A 16,948-nucleotide genomic window follows, 5' to 3' on the forward strand; every position below is an offset into this window, starting at 1 on the left:
CAGAAAAAATACGATTGAAAAGTAGGCGGCTGGGGCTATAATTTAGCTGGTACAGCATTTCCTACCCTTTGGGAAACCCTGCGCTCACACCTGCAGTACATAAAACTAGCTGTAGGAGCGAGCACAGGCCTATAATCTCAGCATTCATTCAGGAGGCAGATAGGATCAGACGTTCAAAGTCACCCTCTACTACAGAGAATGTTGACTGTCTACCTGGGACACATGAGACTCTATCTAAACGATGATGGAGAAGAAAAAGAAGAAAACATCTATGGACTGAAATAAAGGATAATATAAAATTAGTTTTAAATACCTTATTTCAATAAGAACATCATGAATGCTTTGCAGAAGAATATCATTAGAAGAAGCATACACATATTGAAGTATCATGAAGATGAAACTTACTTTCAAATAATTCCATAACTCACATAAGCTTTTTAAACACATAATCGTTGATGTTGTTAAATAACCTGTCAATATTATAAACATTTATGTATATGTGTGACAAAAGGTCAAATAAAATTGTTATGTATAGGTGATCTGTATAGAAACAACTATTATGTCCCCTACATTGTCTGTATTTGAAATTCTTTGTGATAAAATAGTCGAGAAAAACAATAGCCCTACATATAGCATATTAATAATTTTTAAAAGCTGTTACTTAACAGGAATACATTACCTAAAATATGAGAAGTGCTCTGAAAAGTTTGAATGCTAATTGAATTCCTATTTTCCATTTATGTGCCTCAGAATTTCAGACATATTTTTATCTAGACTTATAATTGGCTCTTACAAAGGTCACAACTAGACATTTCTAATCTTACAGATCACATTTTGAGTGATTTCCATTTCCTTTTTGTAACTGTCCAAATTTTGCAATTTTTTTTCAAATGAACACACTGTACTTTTATAATGAGAAATTATGAAAACCTGGTATTTTTAATAAATTGAGCGCCTCCTCATTTTCATTGTTAATTCTGGGTTTGATATGCAAATAGTAGGCTTTTTGATGTAATATCTCACAAGTCCAAGCCATGAGTTAATGAGACCACCACCAGCTGGGTGTCTGCAGATTTCTGAGCTCAGACAAGACCTATAAGAATATCTGGGGAGGTTGAGATGCATCATGGTTAAGAGCACTGACTGCTCTTCCAAGGACCCAGTTTCAATTCCCAGCACCCACATGGCAGCTCACAACTGTCCAGAACACCAAGATTTTACACCCTCACACACATACATGCAGGCCAAACGCAAATACAAAAAATTAAAATTAAAAATCATTATTTTAAAAAGAGAGAGTGGGAAAAATATCTGAGGAAGAATTCCTCGGAATCTACATTTTCTCTCTTTCCCCAAGTGACGCTTGTGAGCATGAAAGATTGGGAATCATTGCCTTACTGACAAACCAGATTAGGATGAGCAGCTTCTACAAAATTAATGCAATTTTTCAGCTTGTGTGCTCTGTCTCCAGACCCCAGAAACCCTCCGCTCTGGCTAAATCACTCCCCTTCCCCAAGAAAGCAAGGTAAGTGCAGCAACAAAGAACCCAAATCCATGCATTTACATCTGCAGCAAGCTTTCTTCTTGGATTATCTTTAGGCCGCTAACCTTCAAATAATGATCCAGAGACTTATTAATTATGAAAGCTTGACCTTAGCTTAGGCTTTTTCCTAACTACTTTTATAACTTAAATTAACCCATGTTTTTAAGTCTCCTTTCTGACATGTGGTTCATTATCTCATCTCCATACTGCTCACCTTGCTTCCTCTGCCTCTGCCTTTCTTCTTCCCAGAATCCTCTCTGTCCCTGGAAGTCCTACCTAACCTGTTCCTGCCTAGATATTGGCCATTCATTCATCTCTCTATTAAATCAAAATCAGAAGGTACCTTAGGCAGAGAAACATCTTTACAGTGTAAACAAATATTTCACAATATACATCTCATGTTCTTGCTATGTAATATTGTCCACAAACTTTCTAGTCAATTCATTTTCAAATTATTTAATCAACAACACTAGGAATCTAAAGAGGCCCAAATTTTCCTGGTACCACACAGTGCTCAGTATGGGGGTCCCCAAATTTCCTTGTGTCAGAAGGATAACAAGAACCCAGAGATTCAAGTGTAGATTGGTAACATAGTGAGAACCTATCTCGAAAAAAGGAAAATAGTAAAACAATAAAAAATAAAGATAATCAAATAAATTTTTTGAAGCAGAATACCCACTAATGATTAAAATGCCTTGGAAATCGAAACTTAATTAATTATAAGATGATCAAGGCCAAGCTAGGAATGAAAATTGAACTCTTTATCATTTACCTGAAGCTGATTTGAAAGCGTCATCCAGTTCCTTGCATCTCTCATAAGATGAACGCAAAAAATAAGACCGAATAGCTGAAGAAGAACATTTCTTCCCCTGGTCTGACACAGCATCTGGGAAGAAAGGCAAAAGCCAAGGTTTAGTTTATGTTTAGTTCATTAAAGAAGTTCTTCAGGATATAGCCAGGGGTAAAAGTGGGAACTAGAAGTGGTTTCCATGATGCCAATTAGGATAGTCACCAATCTGATTATAGGGGAAGACCAGTTCAGGAACCCTGCCCACTACTGCTAGGACTCTTATTTGGGGTCATCCTTCTAGTTTCCTGGGAATTTCCCTAGTTCCAGGTTTCTCCCTAGCCTCATAATGGCTCCCTCAATCAAGATATCTCTCTCATTGCTCCCCTCTCTTCATCCCTTCCCCAACTCGGCCATTTCAAGCCCTCATGTTCCCATTACCCATCCTGCCCTTCTTCTCCCTTCCCAGTTTACCCTGGAGATCTTAACTATTTCTCTTTCCTGGGACCACCATGTGTGTCCCTCTCAGGGTCCTTTTCACCTAGCTGCTCTGTGGGATGGGGGTAGGTGGGGGGGGGTAGGTGGGGACGGAAGGAGGGGAGGGAGGGGGAACTGGGGCCGTTATGGAACATGAAAAAAATAAATAAAATTATAATAGAAACTCTTTAGAAAATAACTATAGTCACTCTGAGCTCCACCATCTTGTGTGATTAAAGGAATGTTCTATAAAATACTGAACTAATTCCATTTTAATGGATATTAATTGTGATTTTCTTAATTATGCAGGATTATAGATGATGGTAGAATAAACAACTTTCTGCATAATAAAAAGGAGTGGTTTCCAGCTGTCTGTGGCAATTTCCTGAAGAGTAACAAAATACGTGCAGTTTCAAGTGCTCTCTAAGGGCAAAGTTCAGAAAAGAGGATGCTTGGATTTTGTTATTTTCCCCCTACTAGCTTTGGCTGAAGGGTGGGGGTGGGAAGAAATCCCAAATAACTTTCACAGAAATGCATAGAGGAATCAGAAACTGAAACTTCACAGAGCTGCATTTCATACTCACGGTCAGTTTTGTAGAAATAAAACAAATAGATAGAAGCGGGCATATGAGGGCTTCCTACTCACTTCCTGGAGATTCTAAAAGGTGAATTTCGAGCCTATACAAACTAATTCCTAAACTCCTGGCCCTACTCACTTGGTATCTGTGGTTTCTAATGAAAGGAAATAGAAACAAGATAGCCCTCCTTTGTAGCCAATGTGGTCAGGGGTACAAGATGAATGAAAACAGAGTATCTACACACCCTGGTGGAACACGTAGTCAATGCCAAGAGAATCAAGACTGAAGAGACTCTGTCTTATTGTTGAGCTGAGGGGCTAAACCCAGAAGGCTCTGACTCACCAATAATCTGTTCATCTCTTGATGGACATCTAGGCTGATCTCATGGTTTAGTTCTTAGGAGTATAATTGATGTTGTCATTAGTGCAATGACATACTGCAGTATGCTAAGAGTCTTTTACTTAGATATCCAGAAATGGTATGGCTGGATCATATGGTAGGCCTATTTTCAATTTTTCAATGCTGATTCCACAGAAGTTGGACAAATTGATAGCCCTGTCATCACAATACAAGGTTCTTTTTTCTCTGTAACCTCAATAGCCCTTATTGTTTTCTTAATGATTGCTTGCTGGAGTAGGGTAGAATCTCAATGTAATTGCAACCTCCTTGTAAATGCCACAAAATTTTGGATTTAGGAGTGAAACTAAGTTCATATCGAGCCATTTGCAAGATTAATCTTTCAAAGAAATACTGCTAAAAAAACTAAACAGTATTTGTGAATTCATTTTCAACTTATGAAACAAGAGAAGTTCAAATTCTATTAAAATTTAACTTGTAGGAAACTGAAAAGGTTCATGGAAGCAAGGAAAAGATTAAATTACCCCATAAGGAAAAACTACAAGCTCTTCTTAAATCCCATGGAAGAGTTTTTATTCAGAAAGTTCAGAACAGAATCTTTCCTGAAGTGAAAGACCTTGAAGAGATGAGTTGCAATGAAGGAATTGTGGGCAGCTGCCCAAGGTGAAAGAGAAGGTTTGACATGAAACATTACTTAGGCAAACAGAACATTCTCTGGAGAGATGGGACAGGGAAAGTACCCCTCATCTGAGCAGATGGTGAGGGCCATCATTTCAAGCTGGAATCCCCAAAGCAAGAATTCCAGTAGCATGCTCATTTTCTAAAAAAAATCCATCAGCTGTAGCAGCACAGAGGGAAAGCTAGGTTGGTTATGTTACCAGTTCATTCTGACTTCAAACCCTTTCCCTGCCATTTATGTGACCTCAGAGAGTCTCATCATAACACCAAGACACCAAGCCTCGTGTGTGTAGTGGTGGTGGGGATCACGGTACCCATCTCAGGCGATGAAAGTGAGAATTCTGGGTATCAATGTGATTTAGTTCTCACCAGCTAAGCACAAACTAGAGATACCTGGGGAGAAGGAACCTTGACTGAGGAATGGTCTCCATCATACTGATCTGTCCTTGGGACATTTTTTACGAATAATTGATCCAGGAAGGGCCAGTCCACTGTGGGAGGTGCCACCCCAGCAGCTGGTCATAAGATGTATAAGCAAACAGACTGAACAAGTTGTGTGGAAGCTAACTTAGACATTTGTTTAAAATAGAAGTACTTCTTAATCCAAGAAATGGGAAAGACAGTCAAGTATTATAAAAAAAAATCTAACACTCTCTAGAGACAGCTGATACTGGTAATGGTTTAACGTGATATTATTCAAAAGAGTAGGCAGACATTTCTTAAATCATCTGAGAATTTAAGTAGAGCATAATAGATTCCTGCAATTTTGGACTCCTCTGTGGTTTATCGAATTTCACAGCTTAAAAGTGTAAGTTAGCCGTGTATACCCTCTCCCATTTAAGCTCTTCAGATGCTTTCAGATAACACTTTTAATACTGTACCGCTGTGTTTGGCATTTCCTGAATCCAGATAAAAGAGAACTCTGTATTCTCCTCCTAAGGACCCGGACTGCAGATAATGTGTCCCGTACTGGTCAATGAGCCGTCGGTAGGCACTGTAGTCGTACAGAGTGGGAAGATGGGAGAGCTCCTTCCAGAATGGCTCAGCAAGTTGTAAAAAGTCAGGATTATTATTAATGAACTGGGCCACTTCAACACTGTTCTTAACAACCAACAACTGATAGCTCTGGGGGGAAAGAAAGGGTAAAAGGAGTTTTAGGTAGAAGCTAAAATCATACAATCAATAGTTGCCAATCCATCATTTTGATCAGATGTCCATTCCTGTCACCTAGTCTAATTTTTCTTAAGATATAATGAGGTTTCTACTGAGCTCACCTTCATGAAGAAACCTGAAGAATTCTGGAGCCCAAATAAGGATAATATGTGAGACATGCTCATCTCGACTAGGAAAAGGGAACTGACTTCATTACGCCTGCTAAACTAGGTTTGAAGAAAGTGTTCAAAGTAATATATTTTAAAGTCACAGTTGACCACAACTTACAGGGAAGGAGAATATATTACTTATCTCTCCTACTGGGATATTTACAGGTTCAGCCATTTATTTAATGAGGTCTTTTGAACATTTCCTAGTAGCCTTTCGATAATATTCAAAAGCGGACCTTGCACTAAGTCTCTACAGTGTGAACAGTGTAATCCAGAGATGATAAACATCTTAACTCATTCATATTCCACAGCCGGCTTCTTAGTTATAAAACACATAGAATCTGTTTTCCTTATGCTGCCCTTTCATGATTAAACAAACTGCTAACTTTACAGTCAGACATGATGGTTCATGCCTGTTAACCCAGAACTCTAGTGGCAGGAGTATCTGGAGTTTAAAGCTAGAATGAACTGCATGAGATCTGCCCTCAAAAAAGAAAAGAAAAAAGGAAGGAAGGAGGGAAGGAAGAGAGGAAGGAAGGAAGGAAGGAAGGAAGGAAGGAAGGAAGGAAGGAAGGAGGCAGGGAAGGTGGCAGAGAGAAAAAGAAGTGAAAAGAAGAGGAAGGGCAGGGAAGACAGGAGGCAGGGAGGGAGGGAAATAATGAAACACTCCAGGCACCATGATGCACACCTATAATCCCAACACTTGAAAGGGGAGGAAGCAAGATGATCAGTAGTGGTGCAAAATTAGCCTCAGCTGCACAACAAATTCAAGGCCAGACTGGGAATACACAAGACTCTGTCTCTAATAATAATAATAATAATAATAATAATAATAATAAATATTTAATGAGAAAAAATATATTATCAAATAACAAAACAATGTACCTTTAAAGAATGCATTGTCTGTTAAAGGAGTTATTATGCCTTAATATAAAACAGAAAATTAGTACATTTGATAAATACACCTTTGTTAAAGCCAATAACACTCGGTAAAAACAGAAAAAAATGGTTACTGTTTCCTACTAACCTTTTTCTTGTAGTTGTTGTTGTCCCCTGAAATACGATTCTGGTCATCAGATGAGTAAGAGTGAAATGGGAATTTGCCCGAAGAGGATGATTCAAATTCTCTGGTTTCGTGTTTTACATAAGCCCAGCTACTGTTGTAAAACTCATAGTCAAAATCATTATTTATTTTGACCTGTAAGAAAAAGAAACCCTTTTACTCTAACCAAATAAGGACTTGATATATATCCAAGATGCTTTTGTTGTATCATTTAAGATGCATGTTTTGGGGTCTGGAGAGAGGACTCAGTAGTTAAGAGCACTGACTGCTTTTACAGAGGACCCAGGTCCAATTCCCAGCACCCTACCATCTATAAATCCAACATCTAACACCCTCACGCGGACATACATGTAAGCAAAACACAAATGCATATAAAATAAAAATAAATAAATTGAAAAAAGGATATGTCCTTTCTTCACACAGTTTCCCATGAGCACAAACCTCTGCACTTACACAAAGCAACTAAGACTCGCAACAAAGTCAGGCCTGTCTACGGAAAGTGTTTGTTCTAAGACAACTCTGCTGAACGAGAGTTGTAGGATCAGTGACAGTAACGCAACGTGACTCACAAGACACATTTGTGTACAAATATATTTTAGTTTTCTTTCCTCAGCATCTAGCCCAGGAGTGAACGAACCCAGACAGCTATACTAAGGGAGAACTGGAAGGGTTCGGCTCTTGATTTTTCATGTTGAGAACAGAGAAATAGATAGATGACGTAAAACAATGAGATCATTTGGACTTTGTGACATGACGCCAGTTTAAACTTGATTCTATTGAATTAATGCTAAAATTCAATTCTGTTTTTCCAATAATAAATGATAAAAAAAAGGACGAGCCCACAAGAATTTTAAAACAGACTACAGGTCAGTCACATGTGGCAGAGTAGTGTCCTTCTTGAAGAGATAAATGACTCATTTATCATTGACTTTACCATGCATCAGAAGAAAATAAACACAAGAACTGGCAAGTATCATAAATAGAACAAGAATCTTGTAGAAAGCATGAGAGTGACCACTTTAGGCTGTCTCCTGTGTAAAGGGTACCCAACATTGAATACATACAATCATACTCTATAGCTACAGGCTCCAGAGCTAAAGAATGACGTGCTTTTTTTCACCATTTTGCAAGACAATTCCTTGTGTAAAAGTCTCTTAGTATTTTAATATTATAGGCAACAAATCTGCTGAAAATGTGAGTTTGCATAGTACAAAACAGATTTGCTAAAATGTTTCCTTTCTCAGTTTCTACTTTATGGAGCAGTCAAATTGGAACTCACCTTCCACAAGCATTTCTGTTTCACACACATCTGTTTTCATTATAAAAGCATAAATAAATATTACTAACACTCAAGGAACGTATGGGCTGTGTATGCCATACACAGTATTCTTCAATAAAATACTGGAATTATGTCATTTGCAGAAAAATAGATGGAAGTAAAGATCATCATTGGTGAAATAAGCCAAACACAGAAAGTTAACTGCTGTGTGCTTTCTCGCATATGGGGAATCTACAGTTAACGATGATAGATAGATAGATAGATAGATAGATAGATAGATAGATAGATAGATAGATAGATAGATAGATAGATAAGCAGAAGGCTATTTGGTAGAATGAAGGCGTAAGTCACAGACAATACCACACCAGTTTGGAATTATGATTAATAGAATGGTTATTTATTCAAAGGGGAAAAAACTTACAGATTACCGTCCCAGACAACAGCCTCTCCGCGCGAACAGGAAAGGAGTCTAGAAGCCAGAAGCAGAGCCGGAAGCCAGAGAGGGAGAGGAGGACAACTGCTGCTCTTTTTAAAGAAAAAGAGACCACGCCCCAATGGGCTAGTAACTCAGCGGCGATTGGCTGAAGGAGTGGAAGGAGCTCCCGCAGCAGTAGAAGAAAGGACATCAGCAGGAGAAGAAGAAGGAACACAAAGTAATGTAAATGAATATGAGCAAAGCAGGATGACAGGCACATATAAAAATATCATGATACAAGCATTGTCGAACAGTGTTGTAATTAATGTAGTTTCTGTATGATCATTTGGGTCAGAGTGGCCAAGAAACATAACCGCAGTCTGCACTACAAATGGCAGCTGAACGTTTGCCAAGAATTTCCACATAAATCTTGAGAAAGCTCAAAAAAAAAAGAAAAAAAGATTCTATACAGGAAAGAATAGACTCAAGCACGACTTCTTGGTAGCAGCATTGTCTCGGGTGGGCTCTCTTTGCTAGGGGGGAGCAGAGGCACAGCTCCGTTAAGAGAGGCTTCCTAACTAAGCATTAGTGGCAAAAACCTCTCAGCTCTTTTAAGAGGCCCTGCCACCAAACACTTAAATGGTGTTTATGAGGAACCATTGGCATGCTTCTTGGTGGTAGCAAGGACTTGGAAACAGAGTTGTGGGGAAAAAAACCTAGCTTCTGCCAATGCTTCTGCCATGAAGCTAGACTCTGAGAAAGCCAAGGAGTAGGGGGGAAACAGCTGCCAAAGCCACGTCTTTAATTCTAGCCATATCACTTAGCAAATTAAAAATTCATGTGGTCAGAAAAAGAGAGATATACAGTAAAGATAGATTCAGATGGAAAAAAACTTCTAAATGGTTTACAGTGTGTTTAAAAATATATGTAGACTTGGGAGAGAAAAGAAAAGGGGTAAAGAAAGTCCTTTTTTAAAAAAAAGAAAGAGTGTAGTTGGGTGTGGTGGCACCCAACTTTAATCCCAGCATTTGGGGAGGCAGAGGCAAGAGGATCTCTGTGAGTTCAAGGGCAGCCTGGGCTATAGAGTGAATTCCAGATAGACAAAGATACCCTGACTCAAAAACCCAACAATTAAAAATAAAAATAAAAGAAATAGAGTAAAAAATATTAAAGCCATATAAAGATGGAAAATATACAAAGACTTTGGATACTGTATGTTATTGTGTATACTGTTATCTTTGAATTGTTTGACTGCTGAGGAAGGAAGAACAGTTGCTAAAAGACATTTGATTATAAACATTGCTGGATTAATCCTTTGACTTCAAAATTTAAGTTAAAAAATATGTTACTTTGAAGAAGAGGTTTTGCTTTTGTTTACACAGAAAATGTGAGGCTGTGGATTCATTCTGGGTTAAGAAAAATAAGGTTTGATCAAGAAAGATCCCCTGAAAAATCTCCAATGGGAACAGATGACCCAGATGATCCAAAGTTTCAGAGAACCTCTGATGCAGTTTCCTCTAAGTTCTATATCTAGAACAGCCTCAAGACCGCTGACTGAGATTATCCAGTCTCACATAATATTCAGGTAGGACTTGACCATAACCCTAAATTTTCTTTAGATGCCCGTAAGATTATCAATCTTAAGATCAACCTCAATCAACAGGAAGTAGCCAGAAAACTATACCCACATTCCCCCAAAAAAGTGGATTATGAATGTTTGTCTTTGTTTAGAGTGTTGGTTACAAGCTGTATGGACAATGGTCAGGAATAAAGCTAAACAAAGGAGATTAGATTCAGAGTTCTTGTTTTAAAAAGACAAAAGGGAGAAAAGGTGTAGGATCATGTTCTTGTAGCCTGTAAAGATTTGTCACTTGTATTGGTTTAATAAAGTGCTGATTGACCAGTAACCAGACAGGAAGTATAGGCAGGGCAACAAGACTAGGGGAATTCTGGGAAAGAAAACACTCAGTCTGTGGTCTGAGTGTCTGACAAGCCAGACACGAAAAAGCAAAGCGAAAATGCTACACTGAGAAAAGGTGCCAAGCCACATAACTAACCATAGATAAGAATTATGGGTTAATTTTAGATGTAAGAGCTAGCTAGAAATATGCCTGAGCCATTGGCCAAACAGTGTTGTAATTTATATAGTTTCTGTGTGATTATTTGGCTCAGGGTGGCTGGGAAATATAAGCACTCTCATTCTCATATCAATAAAGGAAGTAGAGACTCCAATAATTTAATATTGAAGTGAACTTTTTCATTATTCCTTTATATGTATGCAAGGTCTCTCTTCAAACAACATTATGAAATATGAAACACATTCATAACCAAAATCAGAAGAATCGATGACCTGTGTCCAGTGTGGTCTGTAATTCACTCCCATCTACAACAGGCCCCATGCTGAGAATGAAGGAAGCCGAGTGTCACCTTCCCAAGCAACTCTGGAGCCCTAACATGTGCTTGGTTTCCAGTTGCCTTTTGTGTGTGAAAAGTAAGAATAAGTAGAGAATGTGTATGACAAGGTTAGTGGCTTGGTCAAGAGGAACCCAGGCTTTCCCTAAAAGCCTGCTTTGTTAATAACCAACACCCAGATTATAAGCGATCACACATGTTTTACGCTTATTAATATTGATGTCCCAAATAAGTTCAAAGCTACCCTCTATGGGGTGGAGAGTAGACCACACAGTGAGAACTGGGTCTGTTTATTTGAACTCTGGGGAGCTCTCGCTGCCCTCATCTCCACGGCTGTATTTAGCACTCAGACGACTGGCTCACTGCCTGTCCTCCCTTCCACCTCACTTCACTCAGGCTGGATTTGCAAATCAGTACTGTTCTGCATTCAGTAACAGGCTATAATTTCCCTCTACCTCTGACAAACACCTTCACTCAGTGATGGGAAAGACATTTCAGACGTCAGCCCCCAAACCAAGCCCTGCTGAGGAAAATGAGTGTCGGGATCAGGCTGCTGTTAAATCATTTTCTTCAGAGGCCACAGGCTTCTAATGTGTCTCTCTTCCAGCTAACTCGAAAATAATCTTCCTTGCTATTTCCTCTTCTCTGTGACGTTCTAAATGTGACCCTTTTGAAAATTCATATGCAATTTCGCTCCCTTCTAGTTATGAAAGAATTAGCAACATATCCTTCCAGAATAGAAGCTGAACAATAATTATTAGTATCTCTATGCTCATATTCCGTGCTCTCCCTCCAAGCCAGAGGTTAGATTATAATACATGTCACTTGTTATATAGAATTCAGAATTGAAATGCAAGAAATGAGGAAACAAAATGTGATATAAAATAAAGGGCTTCAGAATCTGAACCTCTCAAGCTAGGTCACACTGTTTTAATGTGGAAAAAGTCAAAGTCCTCCAAGCCTCAATTTACACATGACAAACTAGCAAATATTACCTTCCAAAAATAGTGCAAGGATTAAATCTATACCTGTTGCTTAAAACAGAGCAAATGCAGAGTAGATATTCAAAACTTGGTGGCTATACTTGTTTCTAAGTTAGTTTGATGTCACACTTACTTGACTCAATAAGCTTTTTTAGCGTATTGTAACTGCACAAAAGTTAGAGGTTTTTATGATGGCATTTCCATACACGAATATCATGCCTGCCCTTACGTCATATTCACCCCCTCTATCGTTCCTTTTATTCCTCTTTTCCTTGCCACCTTCCCCATCCCTGGGACTCCTTTAGTCCCAGGATTTCATAAGTATTCGCTGTAAGTAACTCAATCTACTGTAAATTGGAGGTTAATCCTTAGTATTCATAGTCAAAGCTGCTTCTCCAGAGGGCTCATCTGGGTGGGCAGAGGGTCCTCCTTCCAGAAGTCATTTTTGTTTTAAAAAAAAAACTGAAAGCTAAATGTAAGGAAACTGGAAATACAGGTGATTCTGAGACAAAGGAAAGAAAAGGAGTAAAAAGGTAGCTGTTGAGAGATGAAACTGACAACAAGGTTAAAACAGAATGAGACCAGAAACTCCACTTTGGTGAGGCTGTGAAGACAGTTTTGAGGGTCAGGATATGAACCGGAGTGGGTGCAATGTGTTCAGGGTACTGGACTGGAAAACCCTGAATTCCCAAATCCCCAGGAAGTCTCCAAAATCCTAAGTATTTTGTGTGGGCATATTTGGTATTGGTACCAAAAATCAGGATGAGCACAATAGGAACATCTGAAGAGCTGGAGCTGGGAGCAAGAGGGGACTCTGATCAAAAGCAGAGACGAGGAGTCAGGTAGGACCAACAAGGACAGCATGGAGCCATGCCTACGTATCCACACTGCTGTTAAAATATAAACGGATGCAGTCAATTTGGAATCACAGCAAGGCTTCATTGTGCAGATCCTACAAAACAGCGATCTGTGTGCCATGTGTACAATGCAAAGAATTTGTGTGAGAGTCGTGCACAGGAATGTTGAAAGCATTTTCTTAAGAAAAAAAAAATGGAAACAGGGACGACAATTCCATCTTCATTAACATGAATAAATCTTAAAAGCCTAATTTAGCAAGAAAAACATAACTCATAAAATAATTAATAATATTCTATTTCTGTAAGTAACAAAATCAGGCAAAACTAAGTCACAAGCAGTTTTTTAGAGATGCCTGGATACATGTAGATATGTATGTGACAAACATTCAGAGCCAAACAAGGGAAGCATTAGTACAAAGCCTAGGACAGTAACTTCCGGCAGGTGAGAGAAATGTTATCAAGGATGAGTACGTAGGAACCTGTGAGTCACTGGATATATGCTACTCCAACATGTGGATAATAGAAACACATAGGCATTCGCTATATTGGTTTTCTTCCAATTGCAAGCATAAGTTACCAGACGCCTTTGTAAGTATAAGCTGTTTCATAATTTTAAAATAACTCATTTTAAATGAACTACCACTATGACAGAGGAAGGAAATCGCCATAACTAGTCCCAGTCAGAACCTTGGATGTCAACACTCATACGGGACAGATAATAAAAGGTCCTGAGATCACATGACACATGAGCTTAAGAGACATATTAAAAATAGTGTTGACCTGTGTGCTAGACTTCAAAACCATGAACTCTTTTTAAGCATACATAAAATGCTTATGAAAATTGACCACACGAATTCACAGCAGCTAAGGCTGACTGTCCAAGGCCTGCTCAAGATCCAGCAGCCAGACTTGCAGGATGAATAATGGAGGGGCTAAGGAAGTCTCACCCCTAACTGGGGAGCTATTGGCAACTGATGGCTGCCCAGAGAAGTAAAGGTGATTTTCTCCAGGGATGCGGAATTGGAGAGGCCACCCATGCCCCATTGCATGGCTCCACACCCATGCACATACGGATAGCAGTAAATCGACTCAGTGGTTTGGTTTTTTGCTTTTTCTAACAGTGCATGAAGTTGGGAGGTGAAAGTAAGGATGATAGGGGAGGAATGAGAAAGATGTCAACAATGATACAACATGTATATGTGATATATGTATATATGATATATACATGATACAACATGTATATACACATGTTGCATGTGTATGTATGTGTATATATATAATTTTTAAATAATAAAAAACTGATCACATATTAGGCCACAAACAAATTCCCAACTAGTACTGAAATTTTGATGCATATAAAAATGGTTGCTACAAAGTACAAAAGTTGCTACAAAATGTTACAATGAATTAACTGGTGTAATTAAGTACCTGAAATGTATACGAAAGAATATTTCCACTCAGTCTGTAGAAGTCTTTTCCATCCCCACTGAACACTTTCCGGCATTGACCACCGAAACTTATGGTGTTGAGGACTCTGCTCCTAAACTGGCCAGTGAGTGCGTTGTAACTGTGAGGAGAGAGACGAGAAGGAGGCAGGGTGGCAATTAAAATCCAGAACTAGTACCTGCTGGAGAAACAAATATGAGTAAAGTCTTCGAAAAGCCAACCATTAAAATCCTCTACACCTAACACCTGAGACGCTGCACAAACGGGAGCAACACCCTAGTGCCTCCTCCTGGTGGCAGGAGAGCTAACACTAACAGCAGAGGAAACCCAACACTCTGTCAGCCTGAGGACATATTGGGGGAGCTTGGATCTGTTGTATCTATGGCAACAACTGCTTTAAAATTGATTCTATAGATAAAACCAATACAATTAAGGTTACTGCAGGAGCTGAGATTGCTTTCTATCCGGAGTTCCCAGCTGACTCTCTTAGCATGCTGAAGTGTTCCTTAAAGTAGCTCTGCCCTCTTCTTCTGTTAATAAACTTGACGCTATTGTAGGGAAATTCACGTTGATTTTTCTAAGATAGATTATTTTAGAAAATAGAGCCTAGAATTGACTTGATCCTAAATTTTTAAAAGATGGTTTCCCTTTTACTTTCAGCTATGTTCCCTCTTCTCTCTTCCTTCTCCTCCTCCTCTTCCTTTCTCTCACTCTGTCTCTCTTTCTTTGTTTCTCTCTTCTTCTTCTTCTTCTTCTTCTTCTTCTTCTTCTTCTTCTTCTTCTTCTTCTTCTTCTTCTTCTTCTTCTTCCTCTCTCTCTCTCTTGTAACATGACGGCCGGCTTGTTGGGGTTTCTGTCCTGCCCAGTACCCCACAACTGGCAAGCCCAAAGAAAATCACGCACAAGACTCCATAAGATTATAAACTGATTGGCCCATTAGGTCAGGCTTCTTATTAGTCCTTGTAACTTACATTAATCCATTATCATTATCTATGTTAGCACATGGCTCCATACCTTTCTCAGCTGGGCAAGTTACATGTTGCCTCTTCGGTGATCTGCGCAGGAGTGGCAGAGGAACCTCCCTGCTTCCCAGAATTCTCCTGTTCTCATTGCATCACCTCTACTTCCTGTCTGGTTTTCCCGCCTATACTGCCTGCCTGGCCAATCAGCGTTTTATTAAAATATGATTGACAGAATACAGACAATTCTCCCGCATCACTCTCTCTCTCTCTCTTTCTCTCTCTCTCTCTCTCTCTCTCTCTCTCTCTCTCTCTCTCTCTCTCTCTCTCTGTTTCTCTCTCCTTCTCCGCCTTTTTTCTCCTCTTACACTGACCAACTCTCCAGATTTTCCTGTAGTCGAGAGGTTTCCCTTGATGTGAGACTGTCAGCTCTAAATCCCCATGTCTCTGGAACAAAAGCTGGCTCTACATCTTACCCCATGTATCTATAGATATTCAACTATGAATTTTTAATTGGAGCAGGATGTGGCAAAGATGTCTGAGCTGTTGGGTAACTTATTATTAGACTTGTCAAGCCCTAAAACAGAACAGAAGTAAAACCTACAGCCCATTGGTATTCTCGGAAGGCACCTTACCCATTGCCAGTAAGTTCTACGTTGGGAGGAGGTTTATTAATGTCACAGGAAGGTCTGCTTTCTGCATCCTCACATCTGTCTTCATCAGCACCATCTTCTTCACAATCAGAATCCCCATTGCAAACCAAGGATTTGCTGATGCACTGACCTGGGCAGGAGAGAAACTCCCAGAACACATAAAGGAGGCAGGAGGGGCAAACACCGACTGGGATCACTCCAGCACCACACTGATAGACTAGTGCAGGTCTCAGCCAAATCTTCAGATTGTCTGGAGAAGAACTAGTGATGGTTTCATCTCCATTTTGAAGCACACAGAACTGATTTTTACCTTTTCTGAGTGCAAATTGAAAACAGACCTGAACTCAGAAGTCCAGAGTCAAAGCCATAATCAAAATCATCAAGCATTTTTTGTCTACATTCTCCAAGATGCACACAGTGCCACGTACAGGGAAAACAGATCGACTTTTTTGTTCGGTTTCTGAAGTTGTTAACTTGGATGTCAAACTAGTGATTTTCTTGTTGATTAAGATGTGTGATTTTTTTAGAGCAAAGAAACTAGATCAAGGGGCTAGAGAGATGGCTCAGCAGTTAAAAGCACTGACTGCTCTTCCAGAGGACCCAGGTTCAATTCCCAGTACCCACACGGCAGCTCACAACTGTCTGTAACTCCAGTTCCAAGAAAGCCAATACCCATGGCAAAACACCAAGACAAATAAAATATAAATAAATAAATAAATAAAATGAAACTAGGTTGAAACTCAGCATTTTTTCAGCATCTGTGGAAGACTTCCTGGTTCTGAGAAACAAATTTGCACGGTGTGGTCATTGCTAGACTTTTCATATGCTGTATAATCTGCTAGTAAAGGCAATGATGACCAGAACCATTATAAGTCAGCAACATCACTGTTATTATGATAACTCAGAACACCAAAAGAGCACCAGATGATCTTGGCCGTGTCTTTCTCCCCAGCATCATCCCAGCCTTTTCCTTATCAGTCTCCCTATGGTCTCAGCACGTTGGACCATTTGTAGGCAGGTCCAAGCTTTCTGTCATCTCAATGACCTAATACCTCATTCTCTCTGTCTAGAAGGATGTTCTCTAGTCCTCTCTGATGTGCCTTTTAAATATCGAATTAAATATTATCCCTTTTGGAAAA

General features: G+C 39.3%; 1 protein-coding gene across 1 annotated transcript in view; it reads right to left on the bottom strand.

Moving 5' to 3' along the window:
* The window catches only part of C7 (complement C7), a 56,703-nt gene that overhangs the window by 25,069 nt on the left and 14,686 nt on the right, over positions 1-16,948 (bottom strand). The window contains exons 5-9 of the mRNA XM_048428553.3: positions 15,792-15,939; positions 14,180-14,318; positions 6,770-6,940; positions 5,302-5,545; positions 2,316-2,429 (exon numbers count right to left, since the gene is read on the bottom strand). Of these exons, the coding sequence (XP_048284510.3) occupies positions 2,316-2,429; positions 5,302-5,545; positions 6,770-6,940; positions 14,180-14,318; positions 15,792-15,939 (816 nt within the window). The remainder of the gene's footprint in view (positions 1-2,315; positions 2,430-5,301; positions 5,546-6,769; positions 6,941-14,179; positions 14,319-15,791; positions 15,940-16,948) is intronic.

The sequence above is a fragment of the Myodes glareolus genome, chromosome 15, assembly GCF_982192425.1.
Source record: "Myodes glareolus chromosome 15, mMyoGla1.1, whole genome shotgun sequence".
Classification (NCBI taxonomy): Eukaryota; Metazoa; Chordata; class Mammalia; order Rodentia; family Cricetidae; genus Myodes; species Myodes glareolus.